This window comes from Taudactylus pleione, unplaced genomic scaffold, assembly GCF_031769625.1.
Source record: "Taudactylus pleione unplaced genomic scaffold, aTauple2 ptg000309l, whole genome shotgun sequence".
NCBI lineage: Eukaryota > Metazoa > Chordata > Amphibia > Anura > Myobatrachidae > Taudactylus > Taudactylus pleione.
Genome location: NW_028284710.1, coordinates 5,181,293 through 5,200,326, shown reverse-complemented (window position 1 = coordinate 5,200,326; position 19,034 = coordinate 5,181,293). Strand labels below are relative to the sequence as shown.

General features: G+C 45.4%; 1 protein-coding gene across 2 annotated transcripts in view; it reads right to left on the bottom strand.

Annotated features, from left to right (window-relative positions):
• Window positions 1-730: 730 nt before the first annotated feature.
• Window positions 731-19,034, bottom strand: part of ANKS6 (ankyrin repeat and sterile alpha motif domain containing 6) — a 153,432-nt gene continuing 135,128 nt past the window's right edge. The window contains exons 14-16 of one of the 2 annotated variants that reach the window (XM_088442303.1): window positions 9,624-9,740; window positions 8,606-8,702; window positions 731-1,143 (exon numbers count right to left, since the gene is read on the bottom strand). In XM_088442303.1, the coding sequence (XP_088298429.1) occupies window positions 1,094-1,143; window positions 8,606-8,702; window positions 9,624-9,740 (264 nt within the window). In that variant the 3' untranslated portion in view covers window positions 731-1,093. Of the gene's footprint in view, window positions 1,144-7,539; window positions 7,680-8,605; window positions 8,703-9,623; window positions 9,741-19,034 lie in introns of those variants that run through there. The other variant, XM_088442302.1, reaches the window with a different exon arrangement.

Here is a 19,034-nt window from a genome sequence, read left to right as displayed (position 1 = left end):
TGCAAAATTTTATTGCATTTATATATTATTAATAATTTTGAGTTGTGCACCTGAGATTTGTCTGTTTCTGTGCCTGCTGCTGGAGTTCACCAGTCTGTTTATATAGTGTTGCACTTAATATGTAGAGTACCCTCCCAGTGTTTATTAAATAAATGGCAGCTTATTAGAGAAAGTCGGCTAGCAAAGCCATTTTTATTTATTATGTTGCACTTTGGTGATAGTCACACAAAAAATAAAAGATTATGAATAAATGTAGGATTTTATTTTGGTGACTTTTTTTTTTTTATATTTAAAAGAGAACAATTACTGGTACAGAAAATATCCCAATTTATAGTAGGCATTTCTTCTAGCATGGAGATTTTTGCAGTATATACACTGAATGTAGGCAGGATTAACATGACACTAATCAGCAGCACCACTGTGCAGGGCTGGTTATGATGCAAGTAATCATTGATTGCACCAGATACCATTCATCGTTTTCATTGTAATCTTTGTCTCTGTTAGCCAACTGCACTTCTGAGATCTTCAGCTCAGTTTGTACGTGTTCAGTAGGGTGCACATTTTGAAAGATTAGCTTTTTTTTTTTTTTACAGTCAAGAAAGCAGCTTTGTATACACATTTGTTTTAAAGGCTGATATATATATAAAAAAAAAAAGGTAAAATTTTATGCAAACAGGCATATTGTACTGTTAAACATCATTTGCAGCTAATTGAATACATAACAAAAAAATTCAGTTGATCTTGAGGTTTTTATTTTCACAAAAACAGTCTCTTTAGAATGACTGTATTAGGCTTTGATGGTAAAATATCTCGCAAAATGTAATTATCAAACTATGATGCAATTTTCTTTTCTTGGCCATTCAAGAGATATTTAAACCAATCTTCTTTCCTCGTCTTCGTTTTTTTTATGCTGATTGCCCATAATGTGCCATGTGGTGCTTAATTATTTTATTAAATTACAGTGATGAGTAGAACCAAGCTTCAGAATTTGTATGCACCATTTGTGACAAGACACTGGAGTCTACAAGCACTTCAGAAACCAGTTTGGGTTCACTTGGATTACAGATCTTCTAGCTCTCCAGGACAGCCAACGCTACCTTTTGTTAGAAATAGGTGCTTTTGGTTTCGCACAGGTAGAGGGAGCTATAGTTAAAAGGACAAAAAGAGTATATAAGTTTATATTTAAATACATTCCAGCTGTGCAAAATATATTTCATATGAGGTGCCAAGAAGGATGGGCTGTGTACAAACTAGGGATAGGCAGAACCTAACGACTATTTGAGGTGCTATTCCAATACATCAGATACATTGTTCATATTAAACACCATGTTTTTCCAAAATAGCGTGATTAAATCAGACTAGCTTATTTTTGTTTTCCTATATTTGCTAAAGCATTTCTTACACACAAAAAAAAACAATCCTAGAAGTATGAAGCAATATCCTGGGTGTGATACAGTAGGTGTCAGAGTTTTGCATAGGAGTTATGATTTATATTCACTCTCTTTGTAAAAGTCTGGACATACAGAGGTGACCAACATAACTGCAAAACGGAGTTCCGTGATGAAAGCATGTAAGAGATGTGAGATGTATGCAGTCACTATGTCATCTTGGTGTCTTTTACAGAAAGTAAAAACAAAATTAACCTGTTGCCTAGTCAATTCCAGGAACAAAAAAACAATACTACTACAGGTATAGTAAAAATAAAAAAAGGAAGCTGCTGCTAAATAAACTTGTACTTCTTTATTGGAGATGGACCTAAAATATCTAATAAAAATCAGAAAGCCACTATGAGAGCAAGAAACAACCTGATAAAACAATCTATACAGAAGCCAATTCTGAATGATAGCAAACAAGATTGCAGAAACTACTCCTCAATGTCATCTACTCTAGAATGAATTTTTATAACCATTCCAGATATCAAACCACAATTGTATGCACATGATCTTTCTTACTGTCTCTATGCTGAAATCCGTATGTTAAAAATGAGAGTTATGGTAAAACTTACCTTGACTCTTTCTTTGAAGTCCATATGTTCTGCAGGGAGACATTGGGATGTAGGTGGGCCCTGGAGCACCAAACACCAACAGCAAAGCTTTTCAATCCCAGGATGCTCCGGTCCTTCCCCCTATACCCTGCCAACAGACTGAGGGCACTTCAGCTTTGGTAACAAGCCCAAGGCAGGAGCAGGATAGGAGAGAAGGAAGCCTGGAAGACTGAAGAATCACACTCTCACACAGAGAAGGAAACAAGTGACCAAGAGAAGAAACCCATAGCAGTCAGGGCGGGTGCCCTGTGGACCTTATGGACTTTGAAGAAAGAGAGTTAACAAAGGTAAGTTTTACCATCACTCTTATTTTCTTCTTCAGGGTCCATAGGGCTCCAAATGGAGACATTGGGGATGTCCCAAAGCAGTGTTTCAAGGGCAGAAACGCTCCTGCGCTGATAGGAGAACCCTACGCCCGAATGAAGCATCCCGGGTGGCAAATGTATCAAGAAGCTATGAAAGGTGTGGATAGAAGACCAAATAGATCTTTAGAGCACGGACCACATCCAAAGATGCCTCACCTGTCGAGAGGTCTGGTGAATTAAAGGCCGGAACCACAATTTCCGCATTTAGGTGGAAGCGAGAAACCCCCTTGGGAAGAAAGGCTGAGCGTGTTCGAAGAAGGGCCCTATCCTGATGAAATATCAAAAAGGAGGAGCGGCATGAAAGCGCCCCTAAATCAAATACCCTACGGGCAGATGCTATAGCTAGAAGAAACAGTCGTCACAGTGAGCATTTGATATCCACCGATTCCAGAGGTTCAAATGGATGTTCCTGAAGTGCTTTGAGCACCACTGACAAATCCCATGGAGCCACAGGAGGGACGAAGGGAGGTTGTATCCATAGAACACCTTGCATGAAGGTGTGGACATCTGGTATAGAAGCAATATTGCGCTGAAACTAGATAGACAAAATTTTAAATTTGCACTTTTAGAGATGCTAAGCGGAGGCCTAGATCCAGTCCAGCCTGAAGAAAGGCAAGAATGTGAGAAACTGTAAAGACCTGAGGGTAATAGTTTTGTGGAGCACACCATTGGAAATATGAATGCCAAATTCTGTGGTAAATCCTGGGTGAAGGCCGGTTTACGTGCTCGGAGCATGGACTGGACCACAGAGATAGAAAATCTCTTAGCCGTTAGGAGGGAAGTTTCAAGAGCTAAGCCGTTATTAGATAGACGGGCTAGGTCCAGATGTAGACAGGGACCCTGAGACAACAGGTCTACTCATAGAGGAAGTTGAAGAGGAATGTCTATGGAGAGTCTTAGAAGATCCGAGTACCAATTACGTCTGGGCCAAGCTGGAGCTATTAACAGGACTGTGCCTCCTTCCTGTCTGAACTTCCGAAGCACTCGAGGAAGCAGGGATATTGGAGGGAAGAGATATGCCAACTGAAAAGTCCATGTCATTGACAAGGCGTCTATGAAGGCCGCGTCGGGGTCCTTTGTTCTTGCTCAATAAACTGGAAGTTTGTTGTGTCTTGAGGCTATGAGATCCACTTCTGGAAGACCACATTTGTCCAACAGAAGCTGAAAGACTTCTGAGTGTAGAGACCATTGTCCTGCATGTACGTCGTGACGGCTGAGGAATTCTGCTTCCTAATTGAGAATCCCCGAAATGAACACTGCAGAGATGGCTGGGAGATTGCATTTGGCCCATGTGCGAATGTGGGACACCTCTGTCATTGCTTTCGAGGACCCCCTTGATGACTGAGGTAGGCCAGAGCCGTGGCGTTGTTGGACTGTACTTGTACTGGCCTGTTTTTCAGAATATTCTGAGCCAGAGTGAGAGCTCTGTAGATGGCTTGAAGTTCCAGGATGTTGATTGGTAACATTGCCTCTACTGGGAACCATCGGCCCTGGAAGGAGTGTTGGGCGGTTACTGCACCCCATCCTTTCAGGCTTGCTTCCGTGGTGAGGAGAGCCCAGTCTGGGATCCAAAAGGGATGACCCTGGTTCAAATACGGAGTCTGTAGCCACCAGGTTAGGGGCAGATGAACCTCTAGGTTGAGGTTTATCATCTGGGATTTGAACAGATGGAATAGTCCATTCCACCTGGAGAGAATCAGGTGTTGCAGGGGCCTGGAGTGAAACTGGGCGAACTCCATGATGTCGAAGGTGGATAACATTGATCCCAAGGCCTGCATTACAGAGCGAATTAACACACTGCGATTGTGAAGCAGTCTGAGTAGGCTATACTGTAGTATGTAAATCTTGTCTGCTGTCAGGAAAATTCTCTGAACTTGAGAGTCCAGGATGGCTCCAAAATGTACCATCCTTTGAGAGGGTGTCAGGAAAGACTTCTTCCAATTGATCAGCCACCCATGCATTTGTAGAAAGGTAACGGTTACCTGCAGATAGCGTTGAAGAGTCTCTGGGGAGCATGCCAACAGCAAAAGATCATCCAAGTATGGGAGCAGTCTGATCCCTTGGCGACGAAGAGAGGCCGCCATAACTGCCATGACCTTGGTAAAAACCTGAGGGGCCGTTGAGTAGCCAAAGGGTAGAGCCTGAAATTGGTAATGTTGCTATAGTATAGCAAACCCGGAGATATTGTTGATGAGAAGGCACTATAGGTTCATCTAGGTAAGCGTCCTGAATGTCCAGGGATAACATAAAATCTCTAGGCTCTATAGCTAGGATAATACAACAGAGTTTCCATACGAAACTTGGGCACCATGATAAAACTTGATCTGAGATTACGGTTAGGCCGATGTGACCCATTGGACTACTGAACTAAGAAAAGGGTAGAATAATAGCCCTTACCCCATTGTGAGGAGGGGACTCAAATTATTTCTACCGAATTCAATAAGGACTGAATAGCTTTCTGGAGCAGCATGGCCTTAGTTGAGTCCGATGGAGGTCCTGTGCAAAAGAACTGTTGGGAGGGTCGCCTCAGGAAGGATAGGGCGTATCCGTGGGAGACCACTTCTCTTACCCAGGGGTCTGACGTGGTTTGATGCCAAACGAATTGAAGAAGTTGGCCTCCCACCCTGGGAGCCCTCAGGGAGAGGCCCACCGGGTCATGCTGCAGGCTTGTCCATAGACTTGGCTGGTGGACGTCTAGTAGCCCAGGCCTGTTTGGCCCTAGGCTTGGAGGCCTTGGCTGACGTGTGTTGCTGTACAAAAGAACTGACCCTTGGCTTTTCCTTGAGGGCGAAAGGACCGAAAGGATGACGTCTGAGGCTTTCTATTATATGTAGAGGGGAGGAACGCCGTCTTGTTAGCCGCTAAGGTAGTCACAATTTTATCTAGCCCTGGACCAAATAGGATGTCCCCCGAATAGAGGAGAGACCCCAGAGCCAGTTTTGAATCTGAATCTGCTTTCCAGGAATGGAGCGAAACGATAGGAAGGGCCACTACCGAAGTGGCAGATATCCTGGAGGCAAGGAGAGCCGTATCCATAGCTGTCTCACCTAAGTAGGAGGCTGCATCCCTAATGTGAGATACATAGGAAAGTTGCTCTCTTGAAGCATCAGGGGGAAGTGCTTCTTTTAGGGCCTCTGCCCAACTTTTAATGCCTTTTGCCACCCAGGTCAAAGCCCTAGCAGGACAAGTAATAGCTCCTGGAAGAGAGTAAATAAATTTATGACAAGCTTCTATAAGTCTTATCAATAGTCTCCAAGGAGGTAACAATGTGAATGGGTAACGTGGCATTTCTAATCAATCAAGTTACATGAGAATACACCCTGGAGGAACTTCCCATTTAGTGCAATCAATAGCTGGAAGAGGGTAAAAGGAATTGAATCATTTTGGGATTTGAAACTTTTTACCAGGCATGATCCATGCTTCACTCATGTCATCCGATAGCCGTTCTGATTGAGGGAACTCTGGTGAAACTACCTTTTGTCGTTTAAAAAGTGCATTCTTTTTCTTAGGAACGAGTTCATCCTCTTCAATTTGTAAAATGGATTTTACAGCTCTAACAAGAGCGGGTAGTATATCTAGCTTATACCCCTTTTTCACCAAAATTCCGGGTCTGACCCAGAGTTGGAAAAGAGTTCCTATCCGACTCAGACCCGGAATTTAGCCGGCGCCGACTCGGGATATTCCCGAGTTGGCGCCGCTCACACCGGAGTCGGGTCTGCATAGACCCAGCTTTCCCGGCGTGAAAGTGGACGCTTGGAGATTACGTAATCTCCAAGCGCCACTGAAGCCGCACCAATCGGCCAGCTAGCAGCGCACTCCAGGTCATCGTGACCCGGAGTGCCCTGTTCTCACAGCAGGGTTTCACGGGCTACGCCCATGTTAAACCCTGCTATTTACCTGCGTTGGATTGCCGGGTCACTCGACCCGGCGATCCAACCCTCTCCCCTTTTACACCAAGGAGCTGCCCAGGTTAACCCTGCAATAACCGGATTTTAGCTCCGGTGTAAAAGGGGTATTAGAGGGTGGCTCCTCTTTTCCGGAGACGAGTGAGAGAGGCCTGCATCTTCTGCCTCCTCAGATGATATATCCGAATCAGAGTGGACTGGGAGTAAAATAGAGCCCGTTTAGAGGGTTTGGTAGGTAAAGGCTCTTCCTTGTGTAGCATTTGCTGCAAGGCTGTAGAAGTAGTAGCCAAACTCTGTACTAAGGTAGACAGCATATCTGCCCATGGGGGAGGCAAAGGCTTTGCAGGGAGTACATTGCTGTGGCCATCCCACAGGGGGAGCCACTACGGGGACCAATCTCTGTTCCGAAATTTTTGCCAGCATCAGTGAAATGGCCTACCAGGGAGGATCCTGAGGGAGAGAGACCAGGGCTGAGGGACCAGGGGCTGGGTAGCAATTAGTGCAAAGTCCATCCTGAATAAAGAGGCCAAACCCGCTGAGCAGGCTTTACAGGACAACAGAATAGGGGCAGGATCCTGAGGCTGTTTATTATTCTTTCCTCTGCCAGTCATAGTAATGATACAATGCAGTGAACACCTTGCAGTATGTGAAATATGGCACAATGTAGTGTGCAATCGCTCTATATATGACCCAATATCATATGAACAGTACTACATATGGCACCATGTAGTATGCAACAGCGCTTTATATGGCACAAGGTAATGTGCAACAGCGCAAAATGCGTATACACACACATACACAGTATATATACACACACACACATATATATATATATATATAGCACAGTATAGTGTGCAACTGCACTGCTGGTGACCCCTCTGGAATGAGCGCTATATATGGTACAAGTTAGTGTACAAAGGTGCTACATATGACAACAGGGAGCGTGCAACCACGTTAGATATGGCACCATGTAGTGTGCAACGCGGTATGAAGTATGTGATAGCCCCACAAATGTGAGGTACAATGACCCTCTATACCTTAGTATGACAGGGTATAGTAGAAGAAAGGGATAGTTATAACTGACAGTAGGAAAGGAGAGGTTAGCGCTAGCATAAGTCACATACAAATCAGAAAGGAAAATCACATTTCTGCAATGGGTGCTATTATCGATTGCACAGACCATAGTGGCTGGAGGGATATAGCGCTGTTTAACCTGGCCCTTGGGAGAGGTATACAGGGAGACTGGATCTAGCGATTCCCGGAGACTGCTTGCCTAAAACGGCTGCCACATCCTGGGATTGAAAAGCTTTGCTGTTGGTATCCGGTCCTTCAGGTCCCACCTACACCCCAATGTGTGGTTACAGTCTAAGGAGGAATAATTCAACTTATATAAAAAATATTTCCAGATGATACATTGCAGTATTTAAAGATATAGAAAGAACAGAGAGGGTTATTTATAAAAAGTAATATTGTGCCAGACAGCTACTAACTTATGATTAAAGAAGAACTTTAGACTGTCAATTAGCTTTAGCATAAAACTGCTTTGACAATGTTCTTATAACACAGACCATCTAATTTAGCATGTGTATAACAAATCAAAAGTTACATCTATTTCAAGCTGTCCTACCACTTACCACAAGTGGCAATCTCGTAAATAGGGTGCAAGGTACGTTACTAAAACTTGTTACTAAGTGGTAGTGCAGCTTTAAAAAAATACTCAACACAGATATTTATACATATGTTTTTTAGGCAGGACTGGAACCAGTTATCTTGCTTTAGGTTATAATACTGGCCCTGCTCATTTATACCCCTTTTACACCGGAGCTAAAACCCGGGTTATTGCAGGGTTAACCTGGGCAGCTCCCTGGTGTAAAAGGGGAGAGGGTTGGATCGCCGGGTCCAGTGACCCGGCAATCCAACCCAGGTAACTAGCAAGGTTTAACACGGGCGTAGCCCGTGAAACCCTGCTGTGAGAACAGCGCACTCCAGTTCACAATTACCTGGAGTGCGCTGCTAGCTGGCCGATTGGTCCGGCTTCAGTGGCGCTTGGAGATGACGTCATCTCCAATCGTCCACTTTCAAGCCGGGAAAGCCGGGTCTATGCAGACCCGACTCCGGTGTGAGCGGCGCCAACTCGGGAATATTCCGAGTCGGCGCCGGCTAAATTCCGGGTCTGTTCTGGATAGGAACTCTGTTCCAACTCTGGGTCAGACCAGGAATTTTGGTGGAAAAGGGGTATTAGACATTGAGCTAGCACCCATATTTTACTTATAAGTCTGTTAAGTACTTACACTGGTGAGTTCCTGCAGGCTGAGTATTACTAGCACTACTCTCAAATGAAGAATGAAAGTTGTGTATGGTTTCTTGTAGAATTTGTCTTTCACGACCCTAAACAAAGACAAAAAAATTATATAGATATACAGCATAACTTTGGAATTTGTGAACTATCAAACTACTACACATTAATAATGTTATCACACAAAAATGTACAAATATACATTTTCTTAATTATTTATTTCTGGTTAAGACACACTAAATTATTTCTGCAAATGGTTTCCATTTTATTTTTTTTTTATCCCCTCAATACTGGAAAAGTGGAAGCATTTTAGTTTGCAGTAGGATCAAAGGGCCTGATTCAGACCCGGACGCTATTTGCGGACGCTCGTTCTTAAAAAGGGGCCGAATATTTAAATTGAGCGCTCGCTCTTTGCGGTGTGTTGACGCCTCTATGGCTGAGCGAGCGTACGAAAAATGCACTCGCTATTTTGTAAAGATGCACCTTTGCCGCTCGCATCCTACGCCATCTCCGTTATTTATTAGATTAATCGGGAACGTCGAAAGGCATCTGAACTGCTCGCAGTGCTTGTGGTAGGATTTACTTCCCACTATCACTGCGAGCAGTTCAGGCTAAAAGACAACCAAGTGGCGTGGTGGATGACACTACTTTACTAATTATGCACTCCCATTAAACGCCCTTTTGACCGTTAGGCACGCCTGCGTTCGGATCTCCACTCCCCCGTTTTCAAGCACCTTCCCCTGTTACCACCCACAAACGGTACATTCTGTCAATCAAATTAGCAGCCCCTCGCTGTTTTGAGTACATGTGAGTGAGCCTGACTTCAGTTGCTGGGATTAATGCAAGAAACATAATCTAGTCTAAAATGCTAAAGGTGGCTGGTAAGTGCTGCTCTCTTTTAATCTTTGCTACATATTGTGGAACCATGTTAACAAAGAGCACATTGCACAAATAAACAAATCCTCCTGTTTAACTTTAATTCTAGCACCGTCCAAGCCTATTGAAATTCTCACCTTTCCCGCATTGAGTTCAGAAATCGCTGCCAATATCTGCTGTCTGGACCCATGTGTCTTTATTCCCAACTCCTTCAAATCGCCATCAGTAAGCGTGAGAAAGGCCTCCATGTCAACCTTGAAAGGCAGGAAAATACGGAGTAGTATTGTTTCTAACATGATGTCATCTCTCATTATCATCAATGTCTAATGTAGAGCAAGCCTTACTTATCTATGTGAAGTGAAAACCCACCACATACACAATAAAATGCATTATTTGTATTAGATTAACATAAATAAGTCTGAGCAGTCCCAACAACAATGCTGGTAGGAGGACAGCCTCCCCTAACCATTGCAGACATCGGGGGACCTATCTGATTGGCTGGTTCATCAGAACATAGGTTAAGTAATATTTTCCCTTTATTGCACGTTTTATTTTATAGAATTCCACCTAAAATTCAAAGTTTAGTTATGGTAGGAATTGTAAGTCAGTCTAAGGTTTGTCAGAGATTGTCATAATTAGATATATTTATATACAATAGCTCCTTTTTTTCTTTTTTGTAAAGTAAAGTGAATAATAATTCAGTGGAGGAAGTACATGGACGGCAGATCTAGACTGACAACCATGGAGAGACACATACAGAGAACCATCTGCCTACAGTAATAAGCAAATGATTATAGCAATGATAAAAATGTTGTTTTACCTGATCGCTAAAAGAAATATACTATTTCCAAAAGCTGCATATCTAACGATCATATTGCTATGCAGAGCTTTCCTATTATGATATAAAACACAACAACATGAGGAATGCAAACATTGCATCATCGGAAGAGGCCACTCAATGTGACAGTACAGACTGGCCACCGCTCACTGCCAGAATCCACTGCATTGGACTAGTTCTCTGACACTATACTTACATTAATAGGATGTAAATAATATTGAATATTATTCACTGAATTTACTATTTTTTTGTGATAAAGGTCTTCTGGTTACCCTGAAAATAAATCACCATAGTAAAAAAAGAGGAGATATGGTAAGAACTTACCTTTGTTATCTCCCTTTCTACGAGGTCCTTAGGGTCCACAGGTGACTTTGGGGTATAGGTGGATGACGTAGGCATCGGGCACCATACAGTTAATTTCTTTCCCCCAGGATGCACTGGTCCCCCTCCATACCCCGCCTCCCAGCCAGGGCATTCCTCAGTTTAGTAGCAAGCCAGAGGCCGGAGGAGAGTACTGTGAGAAAGAAGAAAGTCTGGAACATACAAGAATCACATTCTCGCTAGGAAGGAGACAGAGACTGTAGACCAGACAACACCATAGCTACCGTACAGGGCGTAAGGGCGTGTACCCTGTGGACCCTAAGGACCTCGTAGAAAGGAAGATAACAAAGGTAAGTTCTTACTATATCTCCTCTTTTCTACTTCAGGTTCCTTAGGGTCCACAGGTGACCTTGGGGATGTCCTAAAGCAGTTCCCCTTAAGGGTGGGTACGCTCCTGAGGACCCACCCAAAGGAAGCATCCTGAGAGGCGAAGGTATCAAATGAATAATACCTCACAAAGGTCTGGACTGAAGACCAGGTGGCCGCTTACAAAGCTGGACAGCCGAGGCACCACGCCGAGCTGCCCACGAAGGGCCCACAGACCTCGTAGAATGAGCAGATACAGAAAGCGGAGCTGGAAGGCCTTCCCTAGAATAGAATAGACCTCCGAAATAGTCAGACAAAGCCATCGTGCCAAAGTCTGCTTTGTGGCAGGCCAACCCTTTTTATGGAACCCAAAAAGAACAAAGAGGGATTCTGACTTTCTGTATGACCCAGAACGGTTCACATAAATTCGGAGGGCTCGCACCACATCCAAAGAGGCCTCACCTGCTGAAAGACCCGACCCAAGAAAGACTGGAACCACAATTTCCTCATTAATGTGGAAACCTGTCACCACCTTAGGAAGGAAACCAGGGCGAGTTCGAAGCACTGCTCTGTCCTGGTGGAACACCAGATATGGAGAGCGACACGAAAGGGCTCCCAAATCTGACAATCATCTAGCCGAAGAAATCCTGGCAGAGACTGGTGTCGAAGTCAGATAATTGGATATGATCGCTTGCAATTATTATCTGATGATTTAGTCGTCTATGGTCTGATGACGAATTGCTTGGACGCTACTGTGCATCAGCGCAATTCAGATACGCGCATATTTATATTTATATTAGTACAAGGTTTAGTCAGAGTGTGGAAAACAGGTTTAATGTGTATGTCTGTGGGTGTTTGCATATGTTTTAAGAAACTCTGCATACTGATACAATAGGCCTGTAACAAATAATTAAAATGTAACACAGATAGTGATATGATCAGAGAAGGGTTCTAAATGCAAAGTTGGGAATCATTGTCTGGAACCTGCAGATCGTTAACAATTGTATACCTTTTTGTTCGGTGCTGTTTTGGTTCATAGGAACTGACACCTATACTCTAATTAAGTGGAGAGGGGCCTGTCGCAAGCTACCAGACAAGGTGGCAACAGCAAACAGCTGGGGGTCTCCCCCTGCTTAGAAATAAACCTTTATTTACAACTTAGACTTTGGTTCAGGCAATGTCTAAATATTAATATATGTCAGAAATGGATAATATATATATATTAATCCATCACAAATACACTGAATTATATAACACACACACACACACACACACACACACACATAGACTTACATGCATACACATACGCACGCACCTTTCAGTGTACACGCACCCACACATACGCGCAACGCAAACTAGCGAAACTACACAATATTCTCACACTTACACATACTTAAACGTAATATTAGAGGTTTTAGTAGCATATAATAATGTTGTGAAATGTATGTATATGATATTTAAGGTACAGAAGCTAGTAGACATGTCATGTTTGGTATCTAAATCCCTATTTATTTGTAGATCATTGGTTCTATCGGCAAGGAAATCGCAGCATGCGTTCGTGAGATATGAATTATAGGTTAGAATGTATCTCTGTATGTAGTGTCTTTTTTATTAGTTCTTCGGCGGGGAACCTACACAAAGAAGCAGTTGGAAAGCTGATCCATACCTCTGATGATACCATATGAACTAACCAATGAACTGAGCGACCTTAAGCAAGAACCAATGAGCATCTGTTATTCTGTGCCTTTGTTGTCTCTGAAACCTGTACCGAATATAGGCTTGTGAGCTGGGGCAGTAGTCAGTCAGTAATTTTCTCCATATCCTTGGCGTTATCTAACCGAACCTGCACTGGATTTCCTTGAAAGATGTGTCCTGCTCTTGTGAGAGCCAGGAAGACTGCCCTCAGCTCCAATATATTGATTGGAAGGACGATTTCCTCTAGCGTCCACCGACCCTGAAAGGAGTGGGGACCTGACACTGCGCCCCAACCCCGCAGACTGGCGTCCGTTGTCAGTAGAGTCCAGTCCGGTATCCAAAAGGGGAGTCCCTGGTTGAGATGCTGAGTTTGCAGCCACCAAGCCAAAGACAACCTGATTTCCGGAGAGAGCACTATTGTCTGTGCCTTCAATTTCTGCGGTGATCTGTCCCATCGGCAAGGATCAGTGTCTGTAGAGGCCTCGAATGAAACTGCGCATACTCCACCATGTCGAACGTAGACACCATCGATCCCAGCAATTGCATTGCTGAATGCACAGAGACCCGGTGACTGTGGAGACATCTGCGTACCCGCGTCTGTAACACCAAGATCTTGTCTGATGTCAGGAAGATCATTTGCTGGTGTGAGTCCAATAGAGCTCCTAGATGCAGCATCCTCTGCGACGGAGTTAGAGACGACTTCTCCCAATTTATGACCCATCCATGCGACAGAAGCACCGAGATGGCCATCTGGAGGTGATGGAGAAGTACCTCTGGAGATCCTGCCAGGAGCAACAGATCATCCAGGATCGTCCAGATATGGTAATAGGTGAATCCCCTGCAGCCGCAGATGGGACGCCATTACTGACATAATTTTTGTAAATACCCGAGGGGCAGTGGATAGGCCAAAGGGTAACGCCTGGAACTGGAAGTGTTGCACAGCGAACCTGAGAAACAGTTGATGCGAAGCCGCAATAGGGATATGCAGATAGGCATCCCGGATGTCCAGGGATACCATGAAATCCGCCGGTTCCATAGCCAGTATGATAGTACATAGCGTCTCCATCCGGAAACGAGGAACCGTGAGGAACCTGTTTAGGCACTTGAGGTTCAGGATAGGGCGGTAGGTCCCATTTGGTTTTTGCACCAAAGACAAGATGGAATAAATCCCCATGCCCCGCTGGGGCTCTGGTACTGGGACAATCACTCCTGCCTTGCGCAAGGAATATACTGCTTCCTGTATCAGTAAGGCTTTGTCCTTGTTGGAGACGTCCGAGTGGAAGAATCGGTGAGGAGGCCGGCTGCGAAACGAGAGGGCATAGCCCAGAGAGACCACTTCCCTTACCCAGGCATCTGTTGTGGTTTGATGCCAGCACTGGGCAAACTGAAGAAGTCAGCCTCCCACTGTGGGGTCCCCCAAAAGGAGGCCCGTCCCGTCATGCTGTGGACTTGTCGTCCGGTTTAGAGGCTGGACGCCTTGTACTCCAAGCTTGCTTTATGGGTCTGCCAGTCTTCCTGACAGCCGTCTGCTTGGAAAATGACTGGCCTTTAAGCCCAGTCTGCGCCCTGCAGGGCCGAAAGGAGGGAGTTCGGGAAACAGAGGGGAACGAGGCTGATGGCAGACGAGCCGACTTGGCCGCTGCTAAAGTGTCCACGATCTTGTCTAGAACTGGGCCAAACAACACCTTCCCGTTGTAGGGCAAAACTTCCAGTCCCTTCTTAGAGTCCGCATCCGCTCTCCAGGAACAGAGCCATAAGGACCTGTGTGCAGTGACAGCCGTGGCTGACACTCTTTTGGATAACAAGCTGACATCCAGAGCTGCCTCGTTCATATAGGTAGCCGAGTCACATATCTTGCCCACCAGGGACAGCTGGTCATCTAAAGCATCAGGAGACAGACAGGGACTACTCCAACAGATCTGCCCAGGGTTCCACAGCCCTAGCTACCCAAAAGATAGCCATAGATGGTCTGGCCACTGCTCCTGACAAGGAGTAAATGGACTTTAGGCAGTTTTCCACCTTCCGGTCAGTTGAGTCCTTTAAGGACGCCATGGAAGGCATAGGTAAGGTCGCACTTCTGACTAAGCGTGTTACATGGGAGTCCACTACATGAGATGAAACCCATTTCTTGAAGTACTCCTCAGGAAAGGGGTATGCATTGACCAGACGCCTCCTCCAGATCATCCACTAGCTGATCTGATCAGGGAAAATAGCTGTAGAACTTTTAACCCTCTTAAACAAGGGGTGTTTAGATTTAACAGCCGAAGGAGCATCTTCCTCCTCAATGACCAACACCTCCTTTACTGCTCGGACCAGGCCCGGAATGTATACACTGGATTTGTGCTGCTCATCCTTTGGGGATAGTTCCGAGTCAGACTCTGGAAGCACCCCATCGTCCTCGGATGACCTCTCATCCTCCACAACATAGGGATGGCGAGGAGACAAAGAAGGCCTTTTTGCCAGCCTAGGGGTCCTAGATAGTGAATCAGGGTCAGAGTCCACAGACAGGTTGACCTGAGACCCTTGTGGTACATTAACCACCTACGGTGCCAACTGGATCTGTGGCATAGGAGCCAGAACCAGCGGTTGCTGTGAAGACCCTACTTGGGGGAGCATAGGGGGCACAGCCATGTGAACCATAGGCGTCTGCAGTGCCTGAGCAAAGCACACCCACGGGGTTCTTGAGCAGTCCCAAGGACTGAAGAGGGACCTGGAGGGATATAACACCTGCCGCATAAACCCTCACGCAGCACGTCAGTCTCCCCAATGCCAGCAGCACAACGCACACCACTGGACATGGTGAAAGGATATATAGGTTTATCTGTGTAAATAGGGGTACAAGACAAGCAACACTATACACAGAAACTGTTTGTGACCTAACCAGACTTGGACAGCAAGTCAGAGGTTAAACGGAAAAACAGTGTACAGCAATATTTTTAGTAGAAAGTAAAGCAGACACATTCAGATGCTAGCAAACAGTCACAAACAATGCAGGAGAAAAATTCTGCGCTACCCGGCACTTTAAATCAACCTTAAAGTCATTGAAGGCTGAAAGGGTTAAAAGTGCTGCAAATCAATTTGAAAACCAAAAGGGTTAATGAAGGCAGCAACTACATACCAGATTCGGGAATCAAAGTATGTAGGGGGACACAGGACACCAGCTACTTACCGCTGCCTGGGAGTCAGAAAAAGGCCACCAAATGCTTGCTGGGGGGTGGTGCCTGCAGGAGGAGTCTACTACAGTATGGCCTGAGAGCAAGGCAAAGGCGCACTGAGTGGGGGGAGGGGCCGGCTGCTGTGCAGGCATGCCATCTCCCCCGACCAGATTGAGAACTGCCGGGGACGCCGTGCCCTTCCTCCTCCAGAGCCCGGCGGTAACTTGTCCCTGGTGACCTAGTGGACGCCGGGGTATGGGGCCGAGCGCCACTGCTGACCGGCGCTGGGCGTCTGGCGCTAACGGGCTGCCCCGCGGCGGTTCCCGTCCAGGGATACCGCGCGCAGTTTTACCTTAACTCCCGCCCCCTGCTGCTGCAGCCCTGGGAGCCGACATGTCCCGCTAGCAGGGACACGTCGCTCCAGCCGAGACTCACGGCTCTGTTCCGGGACGCGGCTCCGGCGGGGGGAGGTCACGGGGTGTAGCAGCGCCGGTCCTAACTTCCGCTGGACTGTCAGGGCCGTCCGCTCAATCCCCGCTGACTCCAGTCAGCATAACTTTTCAACTTCAAGGGCTCTTCTGATAGTCGCCCTGCAAAACCCGGTGCTCCCCAACCTTTCCGGCCGGGGCACCACACTAAACTGAGTAATGCCCTCGCTGGGAGGCGGGGTATGGAGGAGGACCAGTGCATCCTGGGGGAAAGAAATGAACTGCAAGGTGCCCGATGCCTACGTCATCCACCTATACCCCAAGGTCACCTGTGGACCCTAAGGAACCTGAAGTAGAATGTCATTTTTTTCAGTGTATAGTTTGACACTTCAAACCACAACAATGGTTATCAACAGTGTTCATTAGCAGAAAATGTCACATGATTAATGACATCACATTATAAGTGTCATCACAGCATAGACTACTGTGTATGCTATCATAACTAAGAGTCACTTAAACCAAAAATAAAGTACTATTCTAGTTTGAGCTAAATCTAAGTAAGTTTCTTATCCACCATTTTATCCTTCACTGTGGATAATGGCTGGTACTCTAGTCTGCATGGAAATACCACCTATTCATAAGACAACTGTAACTTATTGAATTGGCCACAGAAAGTGGATCATATGTACATTAAAGCACATTTTTATTTATCAGAGTCAGCTTTTCAGCAGCTGCAGTTTGCAGCGAACTGGTGGAATATAAAAGGGAGAAACAAACACAACTGAGACAGTTCTGACACCCAAGGAAGCATTTCTGGATTTCCTATCTCCGGCTTGCTGAAAGGCCACTTGGATTCCTTCTATCGGATTGCTGATGACTGCGATAACATGGTGATCAATATCTTTGTCAACGGTGTGCAAGTAGTAGCGTGGGTAGATTTCTTATTTTTCAGCGACACAGTGACATAATAAGAGAGTAATCCTGGAGACGTGATTATAGTGAAGACAATAGGAGGAAAGGTTAGACACAGGTGTCATGCTATAGAATTATGGGCCCAATGGGTCCTGGGCAGGGAGGAGCAGGTTTACATGTGGAAATTTTCCATGCATTGAAAATATCAAAAGTTACAGTGTATGTTAGAAATGTGGATACAGGGAGGAGCTCAAATAAAACAGTATTGGTTAACCACCAGGCAGGATAAGGAAGTTGAAGAGTCAGTGAAACAGCTATGTTGCTTGCTACTTTTATTGACCCTTTCGTCACGCCATGCTCCATAAGCTGGGTCACCCCAGTCTGCCACGCCATGCTTCATAAGCTGGGTCACCTCAGTCTGCCATGCAATGCTCCACCTCCTCCCCGCTACATTTGTATTGTTCCCTTAGAACTTGTTCTACAGTATGTGTTAGGCTGTAGTGTTTGGCATACTATTCTGTATGTATCATTTTCTACTGGATTTTTTGTCAAAGAAAGTTCAAAAAATTTATTTAAAAAGGGACCCAAGATGGAGTTTAGGTACTGTGCTGGCACAGCCTTCCTCTGTTCTTCTGGCATGTCAATTTCTCAAGGTTTCTGCTACTCTCCTGTATGTTGTCCCAGGGTCCTTATTTGGAGCTGTAGTCTGCAGGAACATATGATTACGTAAACTACATCTGTTGATCTTGGAGTGATGGTTTTCTTGATTGAGATTTCTTCTCCTGTTGCAGTTGACTTATAGATTTTGGCTGTTAACTTTACAAGCTTTCCAACTATAGTATCTACTTGTTTTATTCAACCTGTAACCTTCATTGTGTGTATAGCAGGAGTTTTATCAAGTCCTAATAACAAAACTGTGGCAGGGTATGCTGGGATGTGTAGTTCCATAGCAGCTGAAGGGTTGCATGTTGAATACCTCTGGTATATAGTATGGAAGGAGCCTGGCACTGGTTTGATTCTTACATTCCTTGCTTTTCACTATGTAATGTTTGTTTTCTTTCCTCAGGTAATATTGCTCCTATATTCTTCACTCTTTAGAACTGTGGTCGGGGAACTGGGGTAAATTATCCCATTTGAGGTAAAACTGAATTTCCTGGGGGTAATGGACGGACAGCCGGGCATGCATATGAATCATTGCATGCCCGGCTGTCTGTCCATTACCCCCAGGAATGGAGGTCACTGGCGCCGGGTGCAGCGGCGCACCCGCTGCACCCGGCGTCAGTGACCTCCAGCCCGGCGCCGCAGGGAGGCTCTAAGCCGGACGCCCGCTGAAATGTTATTTGAATGTCTCTCCCATAGTTCAGAGGAGCAGCTGGGCGGACAGGACGGCGGCGGGAGCGGGGATTAAGGTAATTTTTTTTTTGTACAAGCGGCACTACAGGGGTATTACTATGGGGGCACTGCTACAGGGGCATAACAATGGGGGCACTGCTACAGGGGCAAAACTATGGGGGCACTGCTACAGGGGCATAACTATGGGGGCACTACTATAGGATTTCCTTCCTTTCAAATCAAGGGGGTAATGTCGGCATATCTAAATATATTTTGGGGTAAAAGGTAAAAAAGTTCCCTGACCCCTGCTTTAGAATATTCCAGTATTGTTAAATATGTGTCATTGTTTTATTGTTTGATATTTATTTTAGGGATGTGCAGGCTCGGATAGGTTCGAGTTTGCACGTGGAGTTCGGATTTTTCCCTCCAAAAAAACGGAACTCAGAACGAGGCAAAACGTCATCTTACATGGACGAACATCATCATTCCTGGACAAAAGAC